The following is a 23,036-nucleotide window of genomic DNA, read 5'->3' as shown; positions in this document are numbered from 1 at the left end:
AAACAATGTATTTCATGAGGATATATATTCAAAGAGACATCACACACCGTAGAGGCAATGTCTTTGTTGGATAAAGGAATGAGAATGGGAATGGCAGGGGCTGGGGGGGGTAGAGCTAATAAAAGAGGGCCCTTGCACAAACCAATGATGAAAGTGCATCAGGAATTAGAGTATGATTCCACTCAGCTCCACACCTGAAGCTAAAAGGAAAAATTAAGCTAAGAAGAAATACCTGTACAACTGGAGAATTTTTTTAAAAGCTGCTAACGGTAGAAAGTCAGGTAAGTTCGTCTGTTCCATAAAACAAATAGAATATTAAGTACAATTACTTAGGTAAGCAGTTACCAAACTCCCAGTTACTTAATTACTAGATCAGCTAGTCTTTCTATTGCCTAGAATTCGGCCATCATGCCACACAGAGCACTACCATAAAGAGGCAACACGTTAGGAGAAGAGTCAAAAAAAACCCCGTCCCCTACACCTTCATTTTTTCTTCTAGAAGATGTAAGACAGCTGAGACAGAAAGTTTAAAATAATGATAAATATTAAAGTTTTGAATTATCTATACAGTTCAGCTCTAAGAATTAACTACTACTGGTAATCATATGTTAAATAAAATGGAAAAGTAGTCTCCTGTAGTGCTAGTATTTTCCACACAAATACTGAAAGTGAAGGAGAGAAAGCAAAGGGACACCTGGAGTGTACCATAACTATTTCACTTTTCTCCCGGGAGTCATGCCTTCTGGGAGGACACTCACCTCTTAAGGGAGCTTTGACAATACTAACCTTGCAGAGCCTCTCAAGTCTTTAAATTCTATATTGAGAAGAGGCAAGAAGTTGCTTTTACAGAATGGACAGGTTGTATTCAAATTTGAATCATCTGCCGTCCATCCAGCCATAATTTCTTCATCATAAACTAACGCTCCACAAGCTCTGCATTGTGAACAACTTGACATCAAAACCTAAGAGCAGAAAAGTGCGAACACTGAGAACCTCCACAGCAAAAAGTCATCTTAACAGGCCATCCTCTGGGGACACAGAATTTTATTTATTTTGCTGATCAAATTTGGACTGAATAGTTCAATCACTTTACAGATAAAGCTACCAGTTTATGGCCTTACTTACATAAGACAGGAAGCAAATTCAACAAAATGATTTACTCTTCTGCCCACAATGGCATCAAAGAATTCTGCTAAATACCATTCTGAAATAAAAATGTGTACAGCCACGTTATCACGCGCAGAAGGCAGAACTTTTACCTCCATTGCACAATTCTGATAGATGCTAGACATGCTGGTGTTTTGAGAAGAACCATGGTCTGATTTTTCAAAGTCCTGCCCTTTTACACTTCTTGGAAATGGAGGTTCACCTAGAGAGAAGTAAATGTCATAACACACTATGTGTGAGAATGCCCTTATTCTTTGGAAATGCATACTAAAGCATTTAAGGGGGAGTATGATGACGTCTGCAATTTATTTTCAAATGGTTCAGTATAAAAATTTCTATACATATATATATAGATATATATCTATATATATCTATCTATATATATATATCTAAAGTTAACAATAGTTAAATCTAGGTGGAGAATCTATATATGATTGTTCACTATATGATTCTTTCAACTATTCAGGACATTTGAAATTTCTCATAATAGAACGTTGGAAAAAACAGACTTAAAAAAATAATTAAGTACTAAGAAATGACAGTGACATAGCCTAGGGAGTCTCAAACTCTGGTATACATTCTATTTACCTACAGCACTAGTTAAAAATATATATTCCTAAGGCCCCCGTCCCACAGATACAGTCTCAAAAGCTTTAGCCTAGAGCTTGGACATTTGTATATATTTTTAAACTAATCCCCCATGTGATTCTGACACACACTAAAGTTTGAGAACTAATGATATACTCCACAAACACAACTAAAAATAAACTTAGGTGACTATACTACTTAGAGATCATATAAAATAAGTGACAGTATGCTGTGGTCATATAAAAAATCCGCCAGCTCATCTCAACAAATGAGGCTGATTGCGCATGCAATAGCGGCAGGGAAAGGTACAGGCATATAACTTGTCGCAGACGGCAATCCTTTCCATACCTGTTGAGTATTGCAGTTTTCCTACGTCTCCACTGCTGCCGCTACTGCCAAGGCTTGTGTTGCTCTGGGTAAGTTCGCTGGGAACCAACCCTGAGACACTCGTGTTAGGTGACATATTCTCCCCCAAAATATGGTCTTCGAGGCCAGCGGGGAAGCTGTAATCTCTGTTAGTTTCCTCCTTTAAGTGAAAAGAATAAAACCCCACATACATAAATAATACCTTCTCCAATGAGAATATATTCATTCCACCCTTTACGGAATTAAACTTCCCTGGAATTCTTACGTAAATTATCATCCCCTTATTTTTCAAAACCATGAACTCTTCTCACCATTATTGGGAATTTCCTTTCCACACTCTAAGATATTCGAGTAATGACCTACAACACTTTAAGATTTTGTTGTGCCCCTGGTGTATGTTGAAGTGTCTCTCAATAATCAATATCATATGGGGCGCCTGGGTGGCTCAGTCGGTTAAGCAGCCGACTTTGGCTCAGGTCATGATCTCTCGGTCCGTGAGTTCAAGCCCCGCGTCGGGCTCTGTGCTGACAGCTCAGAGCCTGGAGCCTGTTTCGGATTCTGTGTCTCCCTCTCTCTGACCGTCCCCTGTTCATGCTCTGTCTCTCCCTGTCTCAAAAATAAATAAAACATTAAAAAAAATTTTTTTTTTAAATAATCAATATCATAAAATGAAGTAACTCCAGGAGCCCACTGTCTCCATTGGAATTGGGCACCCCAGCACAAGCACAGTAGGGCTTTAAAGTCAGTCAGCCAGACTGTGGTCTTGGCTCCCCATCATATATTATGTATATGACCTTGCAGAAATTATTTAACTACTCCAGCTTTTAATTATATCATCTGAAAAATACAGATAAGGGGAGTCCTTTAAAATATGGTTGTTGTGAGAATTTCATCTGTCAATATAATTTTCAGACAACAACCATCAATATTAGAGGCATAAAATATGAATAAAGTTCCAAACACTGTAGTTCTGAACTCCTGCAAGTGACTGTTGACACTTTAGATAGAAAACATTTCAATAAGCAGTTTCCTTTTTGATTTTTTTAAATGTTTATTTATTTTGAGAGAGAGAGAGAGAGAGAGAGAGAGAGAGACACAGAGAGAGAGAGACAGCATGAGCAGGGAAAGGGCAGAGAGAGGAGAGAAAGAATTCCAAGCGGTCTCCGTGCTGTTAGTGCAGAGCTCGATGCGGGGCTCAATGCCACAAATCATAAGATCATGACCTGAGCTAAAATCAAGAGTCAGACACTTAACTAAATAAGCTACCCAGGAGCCCCTCCTTTTTGATTTTTGCTTTAAAGAAGACTTGTGTCTTGTTATAAAACCATGTTAAATGATATAAAACTTAAACAGACATGCAAAATGGGAAATAAAAGCACTTAATAGTGGGGTGCTTGGGTAGCTCCGTCAGTTAGGTGTCCGACTCTTGATTTTGGCTCAAGTTATGATCTCATGGTTGTGAGATGGAGCCCGGCTTGAGATTCTTATTTTTCTCCTCTCACTCTCTCCCCCTTTCCTGTTCTCTCTCTCTCTCTCTCTCTCTCTCTCTCTCACACACACACACACAAAAAGGCATTTATATTACCAACACTACACAGCATAATCAAAATCTTGATGTATGTCCCTCTAGTCATTTTAAAATATGCATATATAATACATTTTTACAAAATAGGATATTATTTTTTACCTTATTCTCATATAATGTATTTTAATGTCATTAAATCTACATTATTTAAACCCCTGAAACCTAATCCAGTTTACTGATGTACTGTTATGCATTTAGTAAATCTCTATTGCTTAAATATTCAGAATACTCTTAAATTTTATATAAGTTACACTGATGAATTCTTTCGAGTTATTTTTACACATAATCATTTCCTTAGATTAAATTCTGGATAAAAGTTATAAACATTTTTTATGGACTTTGTATCCATTCCTTCATTTGAAAATATTTACTAGGTATAACCTATTTGCCTTTGTCAGGCTCTAGTACCAGGGCCATAGCAATAAAAAGAAAAGAAAGATTAAGGTCTGTGACCACCTAGAATTTATAGTCACACATTCCAAGTCAAATTACTCTGTAGAAAGGTTTTATTATTATTAACACTGTTAGATAAAATTTCAAAACTCAAGTGGCTCATTTGGTTAGTTTAACACAAAGCAAGGTTAAGATACTTTTGAAGCTAGTTTATTTGGCCTTTCCTTCACTGACCTTGTAAGCTCTTTAAAATGCAATAAAATGCAACTGTGTCTTATAGTACTCAGTATTGTACTTTTGAGTCAATTAATAGTTTGCCTATAGAATAAAGTTTTCTTTCAAATGGTATATAAATCTTATTTGTCCAATTTCATTTCCTATGTCTCTAGCTTCCTATTTAGAACTTTAGCAATCTGAGATGGATTGTGTATTATCTTGAAAATGCATGTTTTATGCCTCCATGCTTTTTCACATTATTCTCTCAGATACACCTTGTACCACCTTATCACTTTGACTAACCCAAAATTTCAAATTTATCCACCCAAACCCAACTTAGATGTCACCTGCTTTGCTCTTTTTGGACAGCCCCCTACTGGAACCCCTTCTAAGATATTGCTTTCTTCTTTGCTACTACAGTAATTTAAAAGCATGGACTCTAGAGTCAACCTCCCAGAGTTCAAATTCTAGTTCTGCCTCTCACTAGTTGTGTGGACCTGGAGAAATTAATTAACCTCTCTAACTCTCAGATACCTCATCTATAAAACAGGGATGCCAACAGTACCGATGTGTGGGGTTGCTATGAAAAATATCAAAATAGATATATAGCTTATGAGAGTACCTGTGACATAGTGGTGAACACTTATAAATGTTTGTCTTTTCTACTAAAGTGCCTAAGTACTATATAATTCTGTAAACACAAAGGTGAAATTTTAATTAAATTTTTTCTATAAAACAAATAAGCAAAATTTCCCCACTTCTACTTCATAAAAAGGTCTAATGACTAATTCTCTTTACAATAATTTTCAAAAGAATTAGCAGTTTTTGTGATGCAGTATGAAATACGTAGGCTAAGTTGCAGAGTGATTTCACATATATGTAAGAGCTAACATAGATAAAAGTTATTTAAGAGTGAAGCGCTATGCAAACATAACATGGCATTATTAAGTATTAATCATCAGTACTTTCAAAGAAACAACGTGTTAGTTCAGACTGATCTATGGAATTATAAAGTAGTTCTGATATTCTATTTCTTTATTATTAATTTCCTCACATTTAGGTTCAGGTCATTTCAAGGAAGAAGTAACATATGCCTCAAGTTTAAACACCAAAGTTACCAGCAATCTCTGAATAATAATTTACATATAAAAAAATATGAGAAACATGCCAGTATCAGATAGACCACACACATAAAACACTCTTACCTCATCATCTGAGTAGCTATAGGCAGACGCTACAGCTACCCACATCTTACTGGCTACCGTAGCTGCTTGTTTCATGCCAGATTTGAGGACATCGATCTTGGGTCCTGAGAGTATATTATCTAGCTTTAGTCCTGACAAAGAGTTTACCACAGAGCCCAACGAGCCATGTGGTGAAGACCGCACTAATGCTGATAGAGAAGGTGAACGTTCTTTGTGAGCGCGAGAGGGAGTCTGCTGCTTGAAACGCCCAGTGAAAGCTTTAGACCTAGATTCTGCAGGAGAGCTCTTTTCACTTTCAGGAACTTCCTGTGCTGCCGGACCGTGCTCTAAAGGTAGGCTTGATCGCCTCTCTAGAGAGTGAATACATGCAGTGATGGTGCCAGACTCTCTGCTTCCCTCTCCGTGTAATTCCATACTAGCAGACTTGCTACCCAAAGGACTCTTTAGGTTCATATAGCTTTCAATTTCATCAGCCAGATTGCGTGCAATAACTGGAGAAGACACCTTATCTTCAGAATCTTGAGATTTTACTCCAGTCCATTCAGTGGCCAAAAGAGACAAAGGATCTAGTCCAGTTTCAACATCCTCCCTCTCAACAGCTTTAACAACACCATGTAAACTACTCCTCTTATTTATTACATCTTTGGGTTCTACTTTCAAGTCTCTGGGCTGATTACTATCATTCTGGAGACTGTCACATGCGTCCTTTTTCATAGTAGTTTTCGCTGCACTGTCCTCAATCACAGGTTCCAGGAGCTCTTGGCTCTCTTCAAGCATCTCTAATACCGAAGAAGATCTGTGCTCGGAATCCCAAGTGCTTTCAGACACACGAGTCCTAGTATCAACTAGATGACAACTGTTAGCAGTCTCAAAGCTGTGGGTGCTCGCAACACGGAGTGGAGAAGTCTTAGGACAGGCCAGTGCTGCTGTGAGAATCTTGGCATCTGCTCCCATCATAATAGCCACTTCACTTGAATTCAGATCCAAACTGCTCTTCTTAAGCAACATTCCAGCTCGACTTTCAGAACTGAAACTACAACTCCTCTCTGGGAAATGCTTTTGCCTTTTATCTCCTCTATCACCATTCTTCTTGGGATTAGTAACTTCACCAAAGACTGCATCTTCAACTGGATCTTGAGTAGAAAATGGCACATTTGATGTACTACCTAAAAGGGAAGGTACAATATTAAAAACGAAACTCTATTTTCCGATATAACTTTTACGAAAGTGTCTTTTCTGGTTTTTGAAAAGCGACACATAGAGTAAGATTCAGAAAGTTTAGAAGGTACAAAGAAAGTACACAAAAAAAGAACAACAAAAGGCCTCCATTCAATCCTGCCTCCCAGAAATAACATTGTAATGTATTATCTGCCTTTCATCCTCTATGCATACATATACACATTTAACAATCATGCAATGTATGCTGTGTATTCCTGTATTGTTCACTAAAACCTGTCAACAAATACAGACCTATAAATATATTTTACATTTTAAGAGTTCTACATTCAATTTAAAAAATATATTCTAGGGAGCCCGGGTGGCTCAGTCAGTTAAGCGTCCCACTGTTGATTTTGGCTCAGGTAATGATCTCATGGTTCATGGGTTTGAGCCCTGGGTTGGGCTCCAAACTGACAGTTCGAAGTCTGCTTGGGATTCTCTCTCTCCCTCTCTCTCTGCCCCTCCCCCACTCGTGCTCTCTTCTCTCAAAATAAATAAATAAACTTAAAAAAAAAAACAAAAAAAACCCAGGGGCACCTGGGTGGCTCAGTCGGTTAAGCGTCTGACTTCGGCTCAGGTCATGATCTTGTGGTCCATGAATTCGTGCCCTGCATCGGGCTCTGTGATGACAGCTTAGAGCCTGGAGCCTGCTTCGAAATCTGTGTCTCCCTCTCTCTCTCTGCCCCTCCCCTGCTCTCTCTCTCTCTCTCTCAAAAATAAGTAAACATTAAAAAAACATAAAAACAGGGGCGTCTGGGTGGCTCAGTTGGTAAAGCATCTGACTTCGGCTCAGGTCATGATCTCGCGGTTTGTGAGTTCGAGTCCCATGTTGGGCTCTGTGCTGACAGCTCAGAGCCTGGAGTCTGCTTCAGATTCTGTGTCTCCCCCTCTCTCTGACCCTCTCATACTCATGCTCTGTCTGTCTCTGTAACTCAATAAATAAATGTTAAAAAAAAATTATAAAAAAACATAAAAACAAAAAAACAAATACTTAATCACAAATAAGTGGCTCAGGATACCTATAAAAACTGGCCAAATTAAAAACCCACTGGTATTTTTGTGTAGTAAAGCATAGTGATATGAATCTTTTTCTTCCATTGCCTTTCCATTGCCATACAAAACCCCTTTGGAATTTAGTAACATCTCTGCCTCTTTGCTCTTAATGAGTATAGGAGGCCCTGCAGTCCTCTCTAATTATCTACCATGAGAAAGAGAGACCAAACTGAGAACAGGCACTGCAACAAGAAAATGTATTCCCAGTAACAACTGGACACAATAAATACCCCTCCTTTTAAACACTGAACATTTTAAGTAACAACTTCTTTAGCCAATTTATAGGATTCAAACTTACTTCTGGCTCTAAATTTAGCATGTTCATCACAATTAGGTCATCAACTTAATGTCATTAAAGACATATATATCTGTAGAAGTATATTTTAAATACTTAGAAATCATTATGTAAAGACTCACCAGTGCTGCTTTTCCTGCCATTGAGATCGAATATACCAGATGGAACTTTCACAATACTGCTGCCCCATGCAGGAGGCTCAGTAGGACTCTGTGACTCTGCACTAGGTTGTGACTGTTTTGCTACAACAGCAGAGACATCACACACTTCTGCGAAAAAGATATTTGGATGTTATTCCTACTTATACTGCACAGAAACCGTATGTTGATTTTTTATAATATTTTATTCTTTTATATTTTTCTCCAAGTGTGAGTGAATATATGACTATTTTATTACTAATTTACTGTGTCTAATTTATTTTATGCCATAAATGTTGCCAGCATTGACTGAAATAAACGCTTTATTGTAGCATCAATAATGCTAACTTGAGCACTCCCGTGAATAAATTAAGGCTTTGGACTTCAAACATACTCTCATCACTTGTAAAGTAGGAGAGGGGCTTGCTTCTGCATAACTCTGGAGCATAAAATAAGTGACATCATTGAAGGAAAGTACACTTTTATGTAAGAGGATAGGAAGAACATTTTATTACCATGAAGCCAGAAAATTCTTCCACATTTGCATAAAATGATTACTACAAACCATATCTACCTCAATGAGTCCCATTAAAAAACAAAAAAATAAAAACAAACAAACAGGAAAACCACACACACTGTATTTAACCTACCAATGAAAAATACCTACTTAGATATTTGAAGGACTTCTAGTGAAATGGCATTTTAAAATAAAACAGGCACTGGAACACAAGTCTGAGGACTTCAAGTTCAGTCTTGGTTCTATCACAAAATAGCTATTTGACTTTGGCAAATCAATACGTCAATGGATCACACTTTCCTACAAAATTGAGGGTTGACCTACTGTCTCTAAAAGATCTCTTGAATTCTAAAATTCAGAAACTACTCATTCTATCCATAGCTAACATTACATAGTATCTTATAAGCCCAGGCCTTACATTTCTTTCTAGAAATTATCAAATAAGACTTAATTAAGACAGGGGCACCTGGCTAGCTCAGTTGGTAGAGCATGTGACCCTGTATTTCAGTGTTGTGAGTTTGAGCCCTACATTGGGTGTAAAGATTACTAAAGAAATCTTAAGAGGAAAAAAAAAAAAACTACAGTATTTTTCTAAGTAAAGCTAGCAAATATCAGTACTCAACCTTCTGTTTGCACTTTTGTTTTAGTTATCAATTCTCTTGCTACTTGTTCTTCAGGCATATGAATTTCTGCGTCATCCTTTATAAGTTCATCCTTAGACCCATAGCCTTGGTCAGACTGACCACCTGTTAAAAAGAATGCAAGCTTACATGTAAATGTTTTCATATACTCATAGTCCAGCTATAAAATGTCAAAAGAGAATTCCATTGATTTACACGATTAAACTTACAGAAAAGGAAGACAAGAAAGCTCACAAAGCACACAGAGCATTTTAAACAAATGATAAGAAGCAAAGAACAGTAAAAACAGGAACATCAAAGACTAAAAAATTTAGAAGCACTGAACCTTAGTTTCCTCATCTGTAAACTAATAGATTTGGACAAGATGTTTTGAAAAGTTTGTTTTGGAGGATGTCTACAGAATGCTACACTTTGTGTAAGAAAGAAGAAGAAATAAAACAAACATATCTGCTTACTTTTGCAAAAAGAAATGCAGAAATAATAAACCAGAAAACAATAAAACTGGCTAATGACAAGGGGTGGGGGAAAATACTCTGGAAGGATAAAGAGGGAAGAAACTTCCCCAAATACAGCTTATTGTGTTGTTTTTATTTTTGGAAATGCATCAACTTCTACATATTCAAAAAAATTAAATCAGCAAAACTGGGAGGAGAATAGTAACTAAAATTGAATGCAAACAGAAACAAATGAGACCAACTGTATTTCACGTGAATAATCACACTGAAAGGATGGGAAATGGTGGGGGAGGAGGAAAGGACTGATTGAAGAAACTTCTGAACACGTAATCTTGAGTATATACTCTAAGCCAGGGGGGTAATACTGACAAATTCTGAACTCCTTAGAAAGTCCGTTTCTCACAGAGTAATAGATGTAGCAATTCTGAAATTATTTTATGTGTACTGCAAGACTGAGCAAATGAGTAAACATAATGATGAAGAGAGATTTTTAAAAAATGAAATGAAGGAAGGCAAAGAAAAACTTATGGGGTTGATTTGAAAATGGAAGTATTTCGGGGTGCCTGGGTAGCTCAGTTGATTAAGTATCTGACTTCAGCTCACGTCATCATCTCGTGGTTCATGAATTTGAGCCCCACATCGGGCTGTGACAGCTCAGAGCCTGGAGACTGCTTCGGATTCTGTGTCTCCCTCTCTCTGTGCCCCTCTCCCACTTGTGTTGTCTGTCTCTCTCTCTCTCTCTCTCAAAACTAAACATTAAAAAAAAATTTTTTTTTAAGAAAATGGAAGTATTTCTAAAACATACATACATACATATTTTCAAATATATATATATTTTCTATCTCTGCTGAAAAAGTCCAGAAGCAATAATACCCTGTAGCAGTAAGCATACCTAGAGTCCAGATATTGGCTTCTAGAATCTATTGCCCATTGAAAGGAATCTGGGATCCTTGAAGAAATGGCTGATTTCAAATCTCAGGCAGGAAAGGTACAAGAATGAGCCAGGAACATTTTGTTGTGTAAGAAAGGAAGTGTTCAAAAACATGATAGGGGATATGTCAGAGTAAAATGATGAAACCAAAGGACATACAATAGAATATCATCTTACAAATGTGGAGGGAGGATAGCATTGGTAAAATCACCTGCTTTAAAACCATCATAGTACAGACTGGTTCAAGAATTATTGATGTATGCTAAATTCATAAGAAAAAGTGTGATGAGAAAGAGGGCATTATTGCATACTCTCAGAGTCTCTTCACTGGTAGCTTATTATCCGCACGGGCAAGAATAATAACTAAGAGAAACCAAATGCTAAGACAAGGTGATCAAAATCAGTATCACCAATAAGAAGCAGACAGATACTGTGTGCCTCTGAGATGTGATAATCTAAGAAGGATACAACATCACTTTTGTAGTAGAGCCATGGACGTACAACCCAATCTAATCACAAGGAAACATCGGACCAACTCAAACCAAGGAGCATTCCACAAAATAACTGGACTGAATTCTTCCAAATGGCGGGGTCATGAAAAGACAAAGACGAAAAGGTAAAGGAAAAGGGTAAAGAACTGTGCCAGGTTAAAGGAGACTAAACGAGGGAGCTAGAATGCCACAAAGGATATTACAGCAATTGACAAAACTGGAATGTAGACTACAGACTCAAGTAGTATGTCAATATTTTCCTAAATTTGGTAACTATACTATGGTTTTATCAGAGAAAAATACCATCAAAGTATCAAAAGGTAAAAAGGCAAGATGTATTACAACCTGCTGTCACATGACTTAGGAAAACAATGTGCATATGTGTACAGAAAGAAAATGATAAAGCAGATATGGCAAGCTAAAATTGAATGAATCTAAATATAATTTATTCGAGGGTTCTCTGTACTGTACTTGCAACATTTCTGTAAGTGTGAAATAACTTCAAGATAAAGGTTTAAACAAGTCTTTCTGGCTTTAAAGTTCTATCATTTAAAACTGAGACGAAGACTGAAGACCAACATAAAACTACACCACAACTGACACTTAGTTCCTAGAGAGTCACTGTAAAGTGTGTCGACGAGGCATGATACAAAACATACACAGCTGACCCTTGAACAACACAGGGGTCAGAGGTGCTGGCCTTCCCACCCCACACAATCAAAAATCCACATGTAACTTTTGACGCCCCAAAAACTTAACTACCAGCCTGTTGACTGGCAGCCTTACCAATAACATAAACAGTCAGTTAACACACATGTTATATGTCATTTGTGTATATAATAAAATAAGCTAGAGAAAAGAAATGTTATTAAGGAGGCACCTGGCTGGCTCAGTCAGAAGAGCATGAGACTCTTGATCTCAGGGTCCTGAGTTTGAGCGCCATGCTGGGGGTAGGGATTACTTAAATTTAAAAAACTGTTAGGGGCGCCTGGGTGGCTCAGTCGGTTGAGCGTCCGGCTTCGGCTCAGGTCATGATCTCACAGTTCGTGAGTTCGAGCCCCACGTCAGGCTCTGTGCTGACAGCTCAGAGCCTGGAGCCTGCTTCAGATTCTATGTCTCCCTCTCTCTCTGACCCTCCCCTGTTAATGCTCTGTCTGTCTCTGTCTCAAAAATAAATAAACATTAAAAAAAAACAATTTAAAAAAATAAAAAACTGTTATTAATAAAGTCAGAAAGTACTATGATAGTTTTGTTTGGTGACACATGAGAGCTACCGTATGGTGAAAACAGCATAAGGTATAGATAAGTTGAATCACTACGTTGTACACCTAAAACTAATGTAACATCGTGTATCAACTACACCCAAATTTTAAAAAAATTAATAAAAAAAGGAAAAAAAGAAAATCCTAAGAAAGAAAACACATTTACAGTACTGTAAATACTGAAAAAAAAATTGGCATGTAAGTAGACCCGTGCAGTTCAAACCCATGTTGTTCAGGTGTTAACTGTAGTGCCTTCCACTTTCTACCACTTGTTACACTGCCACTCAAACTTTGCAATTTAACAAAAGAACCAAACTTCTCTAAATAATCTCTAGTTAGAATGATTAAGTTGTCGATTTTTTACTGGCCCCCTCAGAAAGCATTATGGTGCCATGAAATGGGAACTAAGAAAACTGATTAAACCAAGATACCTGTCCCAACAAGCTAAGTGACTCCATATCAGGTACCAACTGGAAAGACTGTACAAGATAATATTTAATGAAAGAGTAGCTTAAAATTCTGGTTTGGAAGTCTCCAAAAGTATCAAATGATATCAAAAACTCTACAAAGACACATATGTCACTGTAAATTCAGCAAACAGGGCTTTAGCCATCTGAAACGCAACTGAAAAGATATATATGGAAAAGGGATCTAAAGTTTCTTCCCCAACTATTAGAATCTTTATGCCAATTACTCAGAATTACTAGGAGATTTTTTTTTTTCCATTAAAGGGGATCATTTTAGAAGAGTAAGGAGAGTATCTATTACTATTTTTAAAATTATAATTATTCCTGGTGGGACATGGTTTCATATCACATTTTCTTAATTTTTTCATAAATGAAATCCATTTATATTTTATAAGTTTTAGGAAAAAATACAAGAAGAAATAAGATAAGGTAGCTTTATAATCAGGATTATAACTTATAGCTCTACACTGACTTTCAATGATTTATACATGGTTCTGTTTTTATGGGGTAATTTTTAGTGCAAGAATTTAGCAGATCAGTTTTAGCAAGCAAAAACCATCTCAACAGCTAGAACACTGAAATATTTAATCCCCATAAAACTACTGGATACAATGGTGCTACAAACAAACCTCAAAATCAGAATTATAGCAAGGCACAGTACATTTTCAAATAAAATAACAAATATGCTTTGCAAAATGATCGTAAAATGTTAGTTGGATATTTTCAGTGGTACATATATGATTACACTTATCTGAAGGAGAAAAAGGCAAGAAAACTAGCATTGTTTTCCACCTGTAACAACACTTTAAATACAACAAAAAGTCTCTCCCCCACCCTTGCATGTCAGCAAAGTTTAACCTAATAAATGGGAAATTACCTGAAGTGGTTAACATTCAAGGGTAGAATTAACGCACACGTGTATCCATAGCTTCACGTCATATAAGTCTGTCTGCACCCCACACCATGACAGCCAAGGACAAATGCAGCACCAAGAAACAGCACAGAGCAAAAAGCAGAGCGACAAAGAGCAGAAAAAAGGAAACTTCAGTCATTGAGACAAGTTCATCAGATGAAGCACAGGAATTAGACTTAGGATTCATTTTAAAGAAAAGCTTGAGATATTAACAATAACAACAACAAAAAAGAAAACACAAAAAGAAGGATGTGCAACACACATATATTTGCTCAATGTGCTACTTGAATTGCGCTTATTTCCAGCTTCAGAGGACAGTGGTTATGCCCATGGCTTTGTTTGTAAAAGTAGCTTCAGACATTTCTCAGATTTTAAAAATTGTCATTTAAAATAATGACTATGCAAAGAGAATACTTTTTCTCATGGTATGACTTATTTTCTTCTCTATTTACTATGTATAATTTCAAATTCTCAATAAATACTTTCCACGTAATGAGAAAAAGTATCTGCAAGTTGTGTCACCTAACATTCAGGTTCCTCAGTTCACAATTTCTACAGTTACAGCATATACTTTCCCAAATCAAGGATGAAGAAATACAAAGCAGCACTGTGCTAGAGGCTTCTGCACAGCACTTCGAAGAGAATGCTATACTACAGGAAATAAAAAGAAGCCATCTGCAATCAGAGGACTAATTTCTTCCCTTATTTCTAGAGTATTTTTAAAGTACTCATATTGCACAAACTCAAGAAAGGAGGGAAAAGCTTTTTAAAAAGGGAAAGACTTAACAAGAGAGTAAGTGAAGGGTTAGTAAAATCCAGATTTTAGTACCTGTGCTAAAGTGATTATCAGTGGAATCAAGCCTGATTAAATCTCTGACGAAGACTGTGTGCTCCCCATTGTTAGCATCATTAGAACTATCCACGCTACCGTGGCTCACCGTGTCCCCATCACTTCCACCTGTCGCATTCTGAGGAGCTAAAGATAAGGACAATAGCAGTTCAATAACTCATGCACTGATAATCTCTGAAACTAAACATGAATGCCCCACAATTCATTTACAGTTGCAGAGCACTTTCTAAATTTGTGGGGGGGAAACAATAATGTAACCTCTACCTTTAGTTGCATGTGAAAATATCAACCAGAATTTCATTTACGTTTCCTACTTCATACTCTTAAAAACTCATAGGCCTATAAAGCTTATGGTTCAGCAAGAGAGTATCTTTCCAATCACACGTATTACCTGATATTGAGGAGACCTGTGACTTTTGCACAGTCTTTTTAAGCGGCTGCCTAAATTGTGCCAAGCCACGTACCACATTCCGTACCTTCATCCATAAGAAGATACCACTGCGGGTACTGCTAGGCCACGGGCTCTCCAAAACTACCTAAAGGTAAAACAAAGGTTAAAAATAATTATTAGGAACACTTGATTTATTAAACAGATACATACATATATAATATATACATAAATAACTATAGCCCAAACCTCTATAAAAGAAATTTCATGAATAATAAAAGGTACAAAAATGTATCAGTCTTAATTAAGCAGCGTATGTTGTCTAATGTCAGTCCTACTTACCTTATTATAATAACCATAAGTAATAGCATTTGGCTTTATCTTAGCAGTTTTCATTTCAAATAAGACTCTCACTGCTAAAACAGGATGAGCCCAAAGTCCACAAAGCTGCATTACTACTCGATAGCACACCTAACAGAAAATAACATCAAAGCATTAGTAGTTGGCATATCAGTCTATCTATGACTTGCAGAGATTTTTAAATTACTCAATTCTTCTTATCAGAGTCATTAAGCACTACTTTACCCTTTTTTTCTGAGTCTCAGTAAATTGTTTCTGAAGCCTACTCATTAATGAAAGTACCAGTGTTATTAACTATTTCACGTAAGATCTAGAAGATCGTTTCAGTAACGAAGTTTATGCAAAGAGAATGACTACTAGTCCCCATAATTTGAGAAGGAATGCATTTTTAAAATCTAATATGATTAAAATAACTCTCTCACAAATCATGTTTTATATTCTGTGCTAAAGGAATTAAAGACAACACCCCCAGAATGCCTACATAACAACAACAACAACAACAAAAGATCTGTAAACCCATGTCTTGGAAAAGTAAGAGAAGAAACTTTAAGACACTGTAATCTGATTAGCAAAGGCTTTTCTGAGAATGTGTGTTTACTGAGGAGGGCTTGTTCTGATCACAAGAGGGCCAGTGAATTGGAAATTCCTAAAAGTTAGAATCTCACATATTAGAAGACTACAAGAGAAACCATGAAAAATGAAACGGGGATCTCAAAGGTTCCTGGCAAAGAGGTGAGCCAGTTTACAGGAATAGCGACAGCGCAGCCACAAACTATGTTACAGCTTAGTCTAAGAATAAGGAACTATACATACAGAAGATACTCTTCTTGGTACTTTAGGACAGAGTTGGTAAACAACTACGAGTACCATCAAGCCAAGCTGCTCTCTCAACTAGAGGGGAAAGTAAAACGATTTCAGAAAGGATATTTTAGTTAAGAGAACAGAACAAATGAAATAGACAAGAAAAGGCAAGGATCAGAAAGATGAATACTTGAAGCTAAAAATGGAGAGTATAATTTAGAAGCAGAAGGAGGTCAGGAACTGTTAGACTAGGTTAAAGAAGTGTTAGGGAACTGGGAATCAAGGACAACTGAAGGAAGTAGGTAAGATGTTTGAAGGGAGGAAAAAGAATGGGGTACAAGAGGGTTCTTCAAATATCAGAAGAGTAAACAGTTTGAAATTTTTCCAAAAAAGCCACAGGGAAGGAGTAAACCATTTGTATAATTTCAAAAAAAAAAAAAAAAATAAGGAGGTGGAACTGAGCTCAACAAAACACATACACATTTCTTAATAATTAGACTCAATTCAAATATAGGCAGGATCCCATATGTTACAGACTTTATACAAAGCATCTCAGCTTCATATTCAAGTTGTACTAAAATGTCTTAAAATACTATCAATTCTTAAGATTCTGTGAGCCATAAAGTAGTAAGTCACTTTCTATGTCAAATTGGTTTTCTACAACCATTCTAGACAATGAATTTATTCTGAAGTCTGGAAAGTATTCCCCAACCTTCCAGTTTTACCTGTATAAGAGATAAGAGCCAGGGACCAAACTAAAGAAACAGTAATAATACAGAGACACATTTTTTCCAATGCAGTATGTTGTTGCCTGTAACATATCTTTTCGATACCTGTAATAGATAAAAGATAACCACGCACTCTTTGCTACTCTTCCCACCGAGAGGTCTATGTCCCTACCCTTGAACTGAGGGAGAAGAGCTTCTGAGACTACATGACCAATAGAATATGACTAAAGGGACACTGTACTAGTTTCCTGGCTTAAGTCTTAAGAAACTGCCAGTTTCCACTTCCTCTCTCTTGAAACAAATGCTCTTCCAGCTCTAAGCTATCATGGAAAAAGCCCATGTACCACAGAGGGAGGTCCTGAACCTACAGAGAGAGAGAGGGGTCCATCTGAGCCCAGCGTCACAATCACTCTTGCCAAGGCACCTGGCTGGTATCTTAATTCAGCTGTCTTCAGACCAGATCAACTAGCAACTATTATCAAGTGATCCCAGTTAATGCGATGAGGAGCATTGAAAAATAACCCAGAATCCTTTCTGGATTCTCAGCAAAAAAAAAAAATATAAATAAATAAATAAAAATAAAAAAAAATAATAATAATATTTAATGAAATCACTGTTTTAAGCTACTAAGTTCTGGGAGGGTTTGTTACTCAGCAATGTACGACAATATCGGATGAATAGACTGATAAGACAGTGTAGGAATATGTTTGACACAAATATTTCATTTTCATTAAAAATTCTAGGGGTGCCTGGGTGGTTCAGTCAGTTAAGTGTCTGACTCTTGACTTCAGCTCAGATCATGATCTCGCAGTTTGTGGGTTCAGGTCCCACCTCGGGCTCTGTGCTGGCAGCGCAGAGCCTGCTTAGGATTCTGTCTCCCTCTCTCTCTGTCACTCCCCTCACTTCAGCTTAGGTCATGATCTCGCAGCTTGTGAGTTTGAGCCCCGCATCGGACTCTGTGCTGACAGCTTGGAGCCTGGAGCCCACTTCAGATTCTGTGTCTCCCTCTCTCTCACCCCTCACCGCTAGTGCTCCGTGTCTCTCTCTCTCTCTCTCTCAAAAATAAGGAAACATTAAATTTTTTTTTTTATTCTGTAAATAGTATTAAAAGCAAAATGCATTACACATTGTAATTTCGTCTATGTGGCATGTGCTATTTCTTGATCTTCTAAGAGTTTTATTTTAAAATCCAAACATAACATGTAGAACATAAAGCCGTCAAATTAAAACATAAAGTATATGAATGAGACAGTGGATTCTAATGAAATAGACCTAAAACTCAAAACTACTTAACTGGGCAGTCTTATGTATAAGTTTATCACTTCATTTAAGTTTCAAATTACTCTCTTTATAAAATGTAGCTAATATATAAAGTGCCTCACAGAGTTGCTGGGAATACCAAAGGAAAAAATGTATGTGACAATACTGTGAAAACTTTAAATATGCTATTCCATGTATAATCAATAAACAGATAAAATGTATGAAATACACCTAGCAAATATATATTCTTAAGTTTTAAAATAAACATTTCTTTCTTCTAGTTGTGGAGAGGTAATGACTTCAGGGCACTAAAAAAAATCTGTCAATGTAACTTGTTAGAAGTAGGAATACAACAAATTAAGCTCCAAATTTTAAACTTCTTACCACAGTGTTTATTAGGGAAATCATCTGAAAAAAATTTTTAGTCTACTAGTCATAATTGCTGCATGTCAGAAAACAAGAGAAGATAATTATTTGTACCAAAGACTACCAGTGAACTTTAATACCTATAGAGGAAAATACTTTTCAGGCAATTTATGATATGTGTTATGAACTTGTAATTTATCAAGTACTGTACTTTGAATTTAGAGTGCAGTAACAATTCAGAGAGCATACTTTAAAACACTTTAAAAATACTTGGTCTTTCACAAGTTAAAACACATCTTAAAACACATTTTAGATAGAAAACTCTATTAGAACAAATTTTTTAAAACACTAAAGTGCATAAAGTACGAAACACTCTGATCAAGCCCTTTTAATTTCCAAAGTTTTATTAACAGATGAAAGAAAATGTAACCAAACATGAGAATGGATACTTTACTATTTGTTTTATAATTTTTATTTTAAAAGGTTTTATAACATACACTTGATAGAGAAAAATGAGTTTTAGTGTACCCACAAGCATTATCAAATCTTCATATTATACCTGCTATATTCATTTAAGATCTTTTTTATTTTTAAGAAGAAAAGCTATAGAATTATTGCTGAAGCCTATGATGCACCTTCTCTTCAATCCCATTTCTCTTCTATCCCCCTGTGCTCTTTCCCCTCAGATACCCATTACTCTGAATTTTTATTTCAACTTTGCTTTAAATCCTAATCTGGTTCTAAATATCATTTACAGTTATTTTAACACCAAATGTTATTTTTAGAGGGAAAAACAGCAAAGAAAAAGGCTAAATAAGCGATTTAGTTTCTTCAACCATTAACTGGATAATATCATGACCTATCTCTTAGGATGGCTCTGAAGCTTTAGAGAGATGATGTCTATAAAACCTTTAGCATATCATTCACTCAGTGCTTAGACTATAAGCCAGGCACTATTCTAGGCACAATCTGTCCATTACTTGATTTTGCCCTCAAGTTAACCTTATAAAGATGGTACCAACTACAATTGTCTATATCAGTGGGGCAATTTGGACCTCCAGGGAAAATCTGGCAATGTCTGCAGACATTCTGATTGCCACATAGGAGAAGGGAGGGTGCTACTGGTAACCAGTATGCAGAGGCCAGGGATGCTGGTAAACATCCTGCAATGCACACAACAGGCCCACAATAAATAATCATGTGGACCAAAATGTCAACAGTGCCACATTTTCAGATACATAATGTGAAACAACAGGTTATATAACTCATCCTAGGACATAGAGCCTAAGTGGACAGCCACTTACTAAAAGTCTATTTTGTATTTACTTTTTAATAAAGTTATACTAAGAATAAAATGAAGTCAATATGAATTTCTATTTATAAGGTGCAACCAACCTGACTTAACTAAGGCAGTCTCTGCTTCATTCCAAACCAATAATTTTTAAACAAATGTACTTAAAAATAAATAATAAGTACTAGCTCTATGAAACAAATAACTTTACCTTTGTTGCTTAATGAAAATACTTGAGAGCACTTTAAAGTGGCCAAGACCTAATTTTCTTAAATATACAAAAATATGTCTTAGTAATCATGACTCAGTTTATTATACTTGCCTCATCTAGTGGATCCACATCTGTTTTCCTCATCTTAATAAGTACATCATATGCCTGCTGAAGTGCTCTGACCTTAGGATGAGAAACTCTAACATAGGCTGGGAGACAAATAAACCATAAGCTGTAACAATGACTGAAGAGACACTTGGCCCATTGTGGTGGATTTGTGTAACATCTCTTCGCCAACTTATGAGCCGTTTTTATCTCCTAGAAAGAGAATAAATAAAACATTATGGTATTTGGGGCACCTGGCTGGCTCAGTCGGTAGGGCATGCGACTCCTGATCTCTGGGTCATGGGTTCGAGCCCCATCTTGGGAGTAGGGATTACTTACCAAAAAAGCTTACAAGAAAACCTAGTATGGTATTTATTAAAATCCATTAGGGTGGGGAGAAAAGTGAGAAGAGAAGAATGTAATGTAAAACTGGACTCTAAAATCAAGCATTTCACCGTTTTACTTTCATGAGTGGCTTCCTACTTAGTACAACGTGGTTCCTCAACATTCGTCTATAGAAGCACTTTATATTTCACAGTAACTATTTGCTGGCAAGCAAGACTTTCCCAATAGACTAGAAATCCCTTAAAATCAGGGATCATTCATATTTTTATAATATAATGGCTAGTTGCCCTTCACATAGAAGGCACTCCTATGTTTAATGAAAGAGATTTAACCATTCAGAGCTTGTAGGTTCATCAATGGCATTCTTAAAAAGTGACAGTCTTTCTACCTTTCTCCCAACTAAAATGTTTGACAAATAACCCAGTCTATTTCCTACCAAGATTTCCTTCTACCCTCCCTCACCACAGTGTTTAATTCTTTCATTGACTGATTCCTTAAAAAGACATATGCCATTGCAGGCAACATAGTCTGACAAGATCACAGACCTTCCTACCCAACAGTCTGATAGTGATGTTTTCTTACTTCTGATTTTCATTCTGATTTAGATGGAAAAGAGTAGGCATCAAAACCACCTGCTGAGCTTTAATCTAACTATATACTCCCAGAAACTACAGAGCCTTCCAGGTATATCAGACCACCACTGTGTGCCTTGCACTAAAAACCCTTCTCCTGTGGTTTGTTCTAAATAAAAATGCCTGGTGCATTAATTTTTTTTATAAGCTCTATTTCTATTAGGCTTGAAGATATATTTAAAAATAAAGTCCCTTGTTTTTCTACAATAGGAAGGTCTTTCTTTTCCAGCTAGCCTTGGGGACAAAAATTCTGGTGAAAATGAGATTTAAAGATTTAGTAACCAAATGCTCCCATTTTAAAAACTGGCTTTTATTAAGCTGATAAAAGCAAATAACAACAACAACAACAACAACAACAACAACAACAACAACTTCCCTTCAGACATTGAGAGAAATGTGTATTGTATGATATTAAGGAACACCTCAGGTTACCTCTAGGATTTGGAGGGCTGTATATGAATTGGTAAAACCTGAACTAAAAACTTCATTCTCAAGTTTTCCATGTTTTGTAGACCACAACGTCAATAGATGTTTCATTTTAACTCACACCTAATCACAGAATGACTCTTTCCACCTAAATCAGATATGGTATTAAAGCAAGATGTCTAGCTTGCTCTAAATAAGCTCCCTTTCACTCCCTTTAAATGTAGTATTTGGCATAAAGTATATTTACATTAACCACAAGAGATCTGAAAGTTGAAATTACACTGAGATACCACTTCACACAGGATGGCTATAAAGAAAAGACAGATAATAACAAGAATTGACAAGGATGTGGCACAACTGGAACCCATATACACTGCTGGGAGGAATTTAAAATGGTATATCCATTTTGGAAAACAGTCTGACAGTAAGGTTATACATAGAGTTACCATATGACACAGCAATTCTACTTCTAGGCATTTACCCAAGAGTAATGAAAACACATATCCTCACGAACACACACAAATGTTCACAGCAACACTATGCATAACAGCCATAAATAGGAACCACTCACATGTACAAGAATGAATAAATAAAATGTGCTACATATCCATACAACGGAATATTCAGCAATAAAAATAAATGAAGTACTAGCACATGCTGCAAAGTGGATGAGCCTTAAAAACATTACACTGTGTGAAAGAAGCCAGAAACAAAAGACTACATATTGTATAATAATTCCATTTATATGAAATGCCCAGAATAGGCAAGACTATAGGCATAGAAAATAGATCAGTGGTTGCCTAGGGCTGCGGGGAATGGATGGGAGGGTTAACAGGTAAGGGGCACAGGCTTTCTTTTTGGGGCGATGAAAATGTTCTAGAATTGACTGTGGTGGTGGTTGCTCAACCCTGTGAGCACAGTAAAAGCCACTGAGCATACTCTAAATGGGTGAATTGTGGGTATGTGAATTATATCTCAATAAAGTTGTTTTTTAAAAAGTATATTTGGTTCCCAAGGATTCTCTTAAAGCATAAATATAAGCACTCAAAAACCTCAGCCACAATAGAAGTAGGGTTGCAAAACATCTAGTTGACTTCATTAACAATCATGGTGGGTCTTCAAATGTTTGCCATGTGTGATCATTTTAAACTATGAGCTGCATATCACATATACATATTTTACATTTTAAATTAACATGTATTAGATAAAGAATATCTGACCTGTTTAGTTCTCTTAGCCATGAGAGCTGGACTGTTTGTAATGTTATTCCCAGTAGGGTGTCTACTAAAACAAAATTTCAACTCCTGTGGTCTGTCAAAAAGCTTAAGGTCCAGTCTTGGAAAGTATTTGTAACTAAAATAAAAAGCAAAAAT

General features: G+C 36.5%; 1 protein-coding gene across 6 annotated transcripts in view; it reads right to left on the bottom strand.

Moving 5' to 3' along the window:
- Positions 1-23,036, bottom strand: part of DENND4C (DENN domain containing 4C) — a 123,488-nt gene that overhangs the window by 20,648 nt on the left and 79,804 nt on the right. For 4 of the 6 annotated variants that reach the window (XR_006210330.1, XM_042963464.1, XM_042963465.1 and 1 more), the window contains 11 exons: positions 22,884-23,016; positions 20,267-20,473; positions 15,481-15,609; positions 15,142-15,286; positions 14,730-14,876; positions 9,364-9,486; positions 8,209-8,355; positions 5,521-6,686; positions 2,104-2,281; positions 1,260-1,369; positions 787-962 (listed from right to left, as the gene is read on the bottom strand). Coding sequence is in view for 5 of the 6 variants with exons in the window: in XM_042963464.1 (XP_042819398.1) it covers positions 787-962; positions 1,260-1,369; positions 2,104-2,281; positions 5,521-6,686; positions 8,209-8,355; positions 9,364-9,486; positions 14,730-14,876; positions 15,142-15,286; positions 15,481-15,609; positions 20,267-20,473; positions 22,884-23,016 (2,661 nt within the window). In the remaining variant the exon portion in view is untranslated. The remainder of the gene's footprint in view (positions 1-786; positions 963-1,259; positions 1,370-2,103; positions 2,282-5,520; positions 6,687-8,208; positions 8,356-9,363; positions 9,487-14,729; positions 14,877-15,141; positions 15,287-15,480; positions 15,610-20,266; positions 20,474-22,883; positions 23,017-23,036) is intronic. The other 2 variants (XM_042963466.1, XM_042963467.1) reach the window with 1 other exon arrangement.

Source organism: Panthera tigris, chromosome D4, assembly GCF_018350195.1.
Source record: "Panthera tigris isolate Pti1 chromosome D4, P.tigris_Pti1_mat1.1, whole genome shotgun sequence".
NCBI classification, from domain to species: domain Eukaryota; kingdom Metazoa; phylum Chordata; class Mammalia; order Carnivora; family Felidae; genus Panthera; species Panthera tigris.
This window is presented reverse-complemented; position numbering and strand designations above follow the sequence as displayed.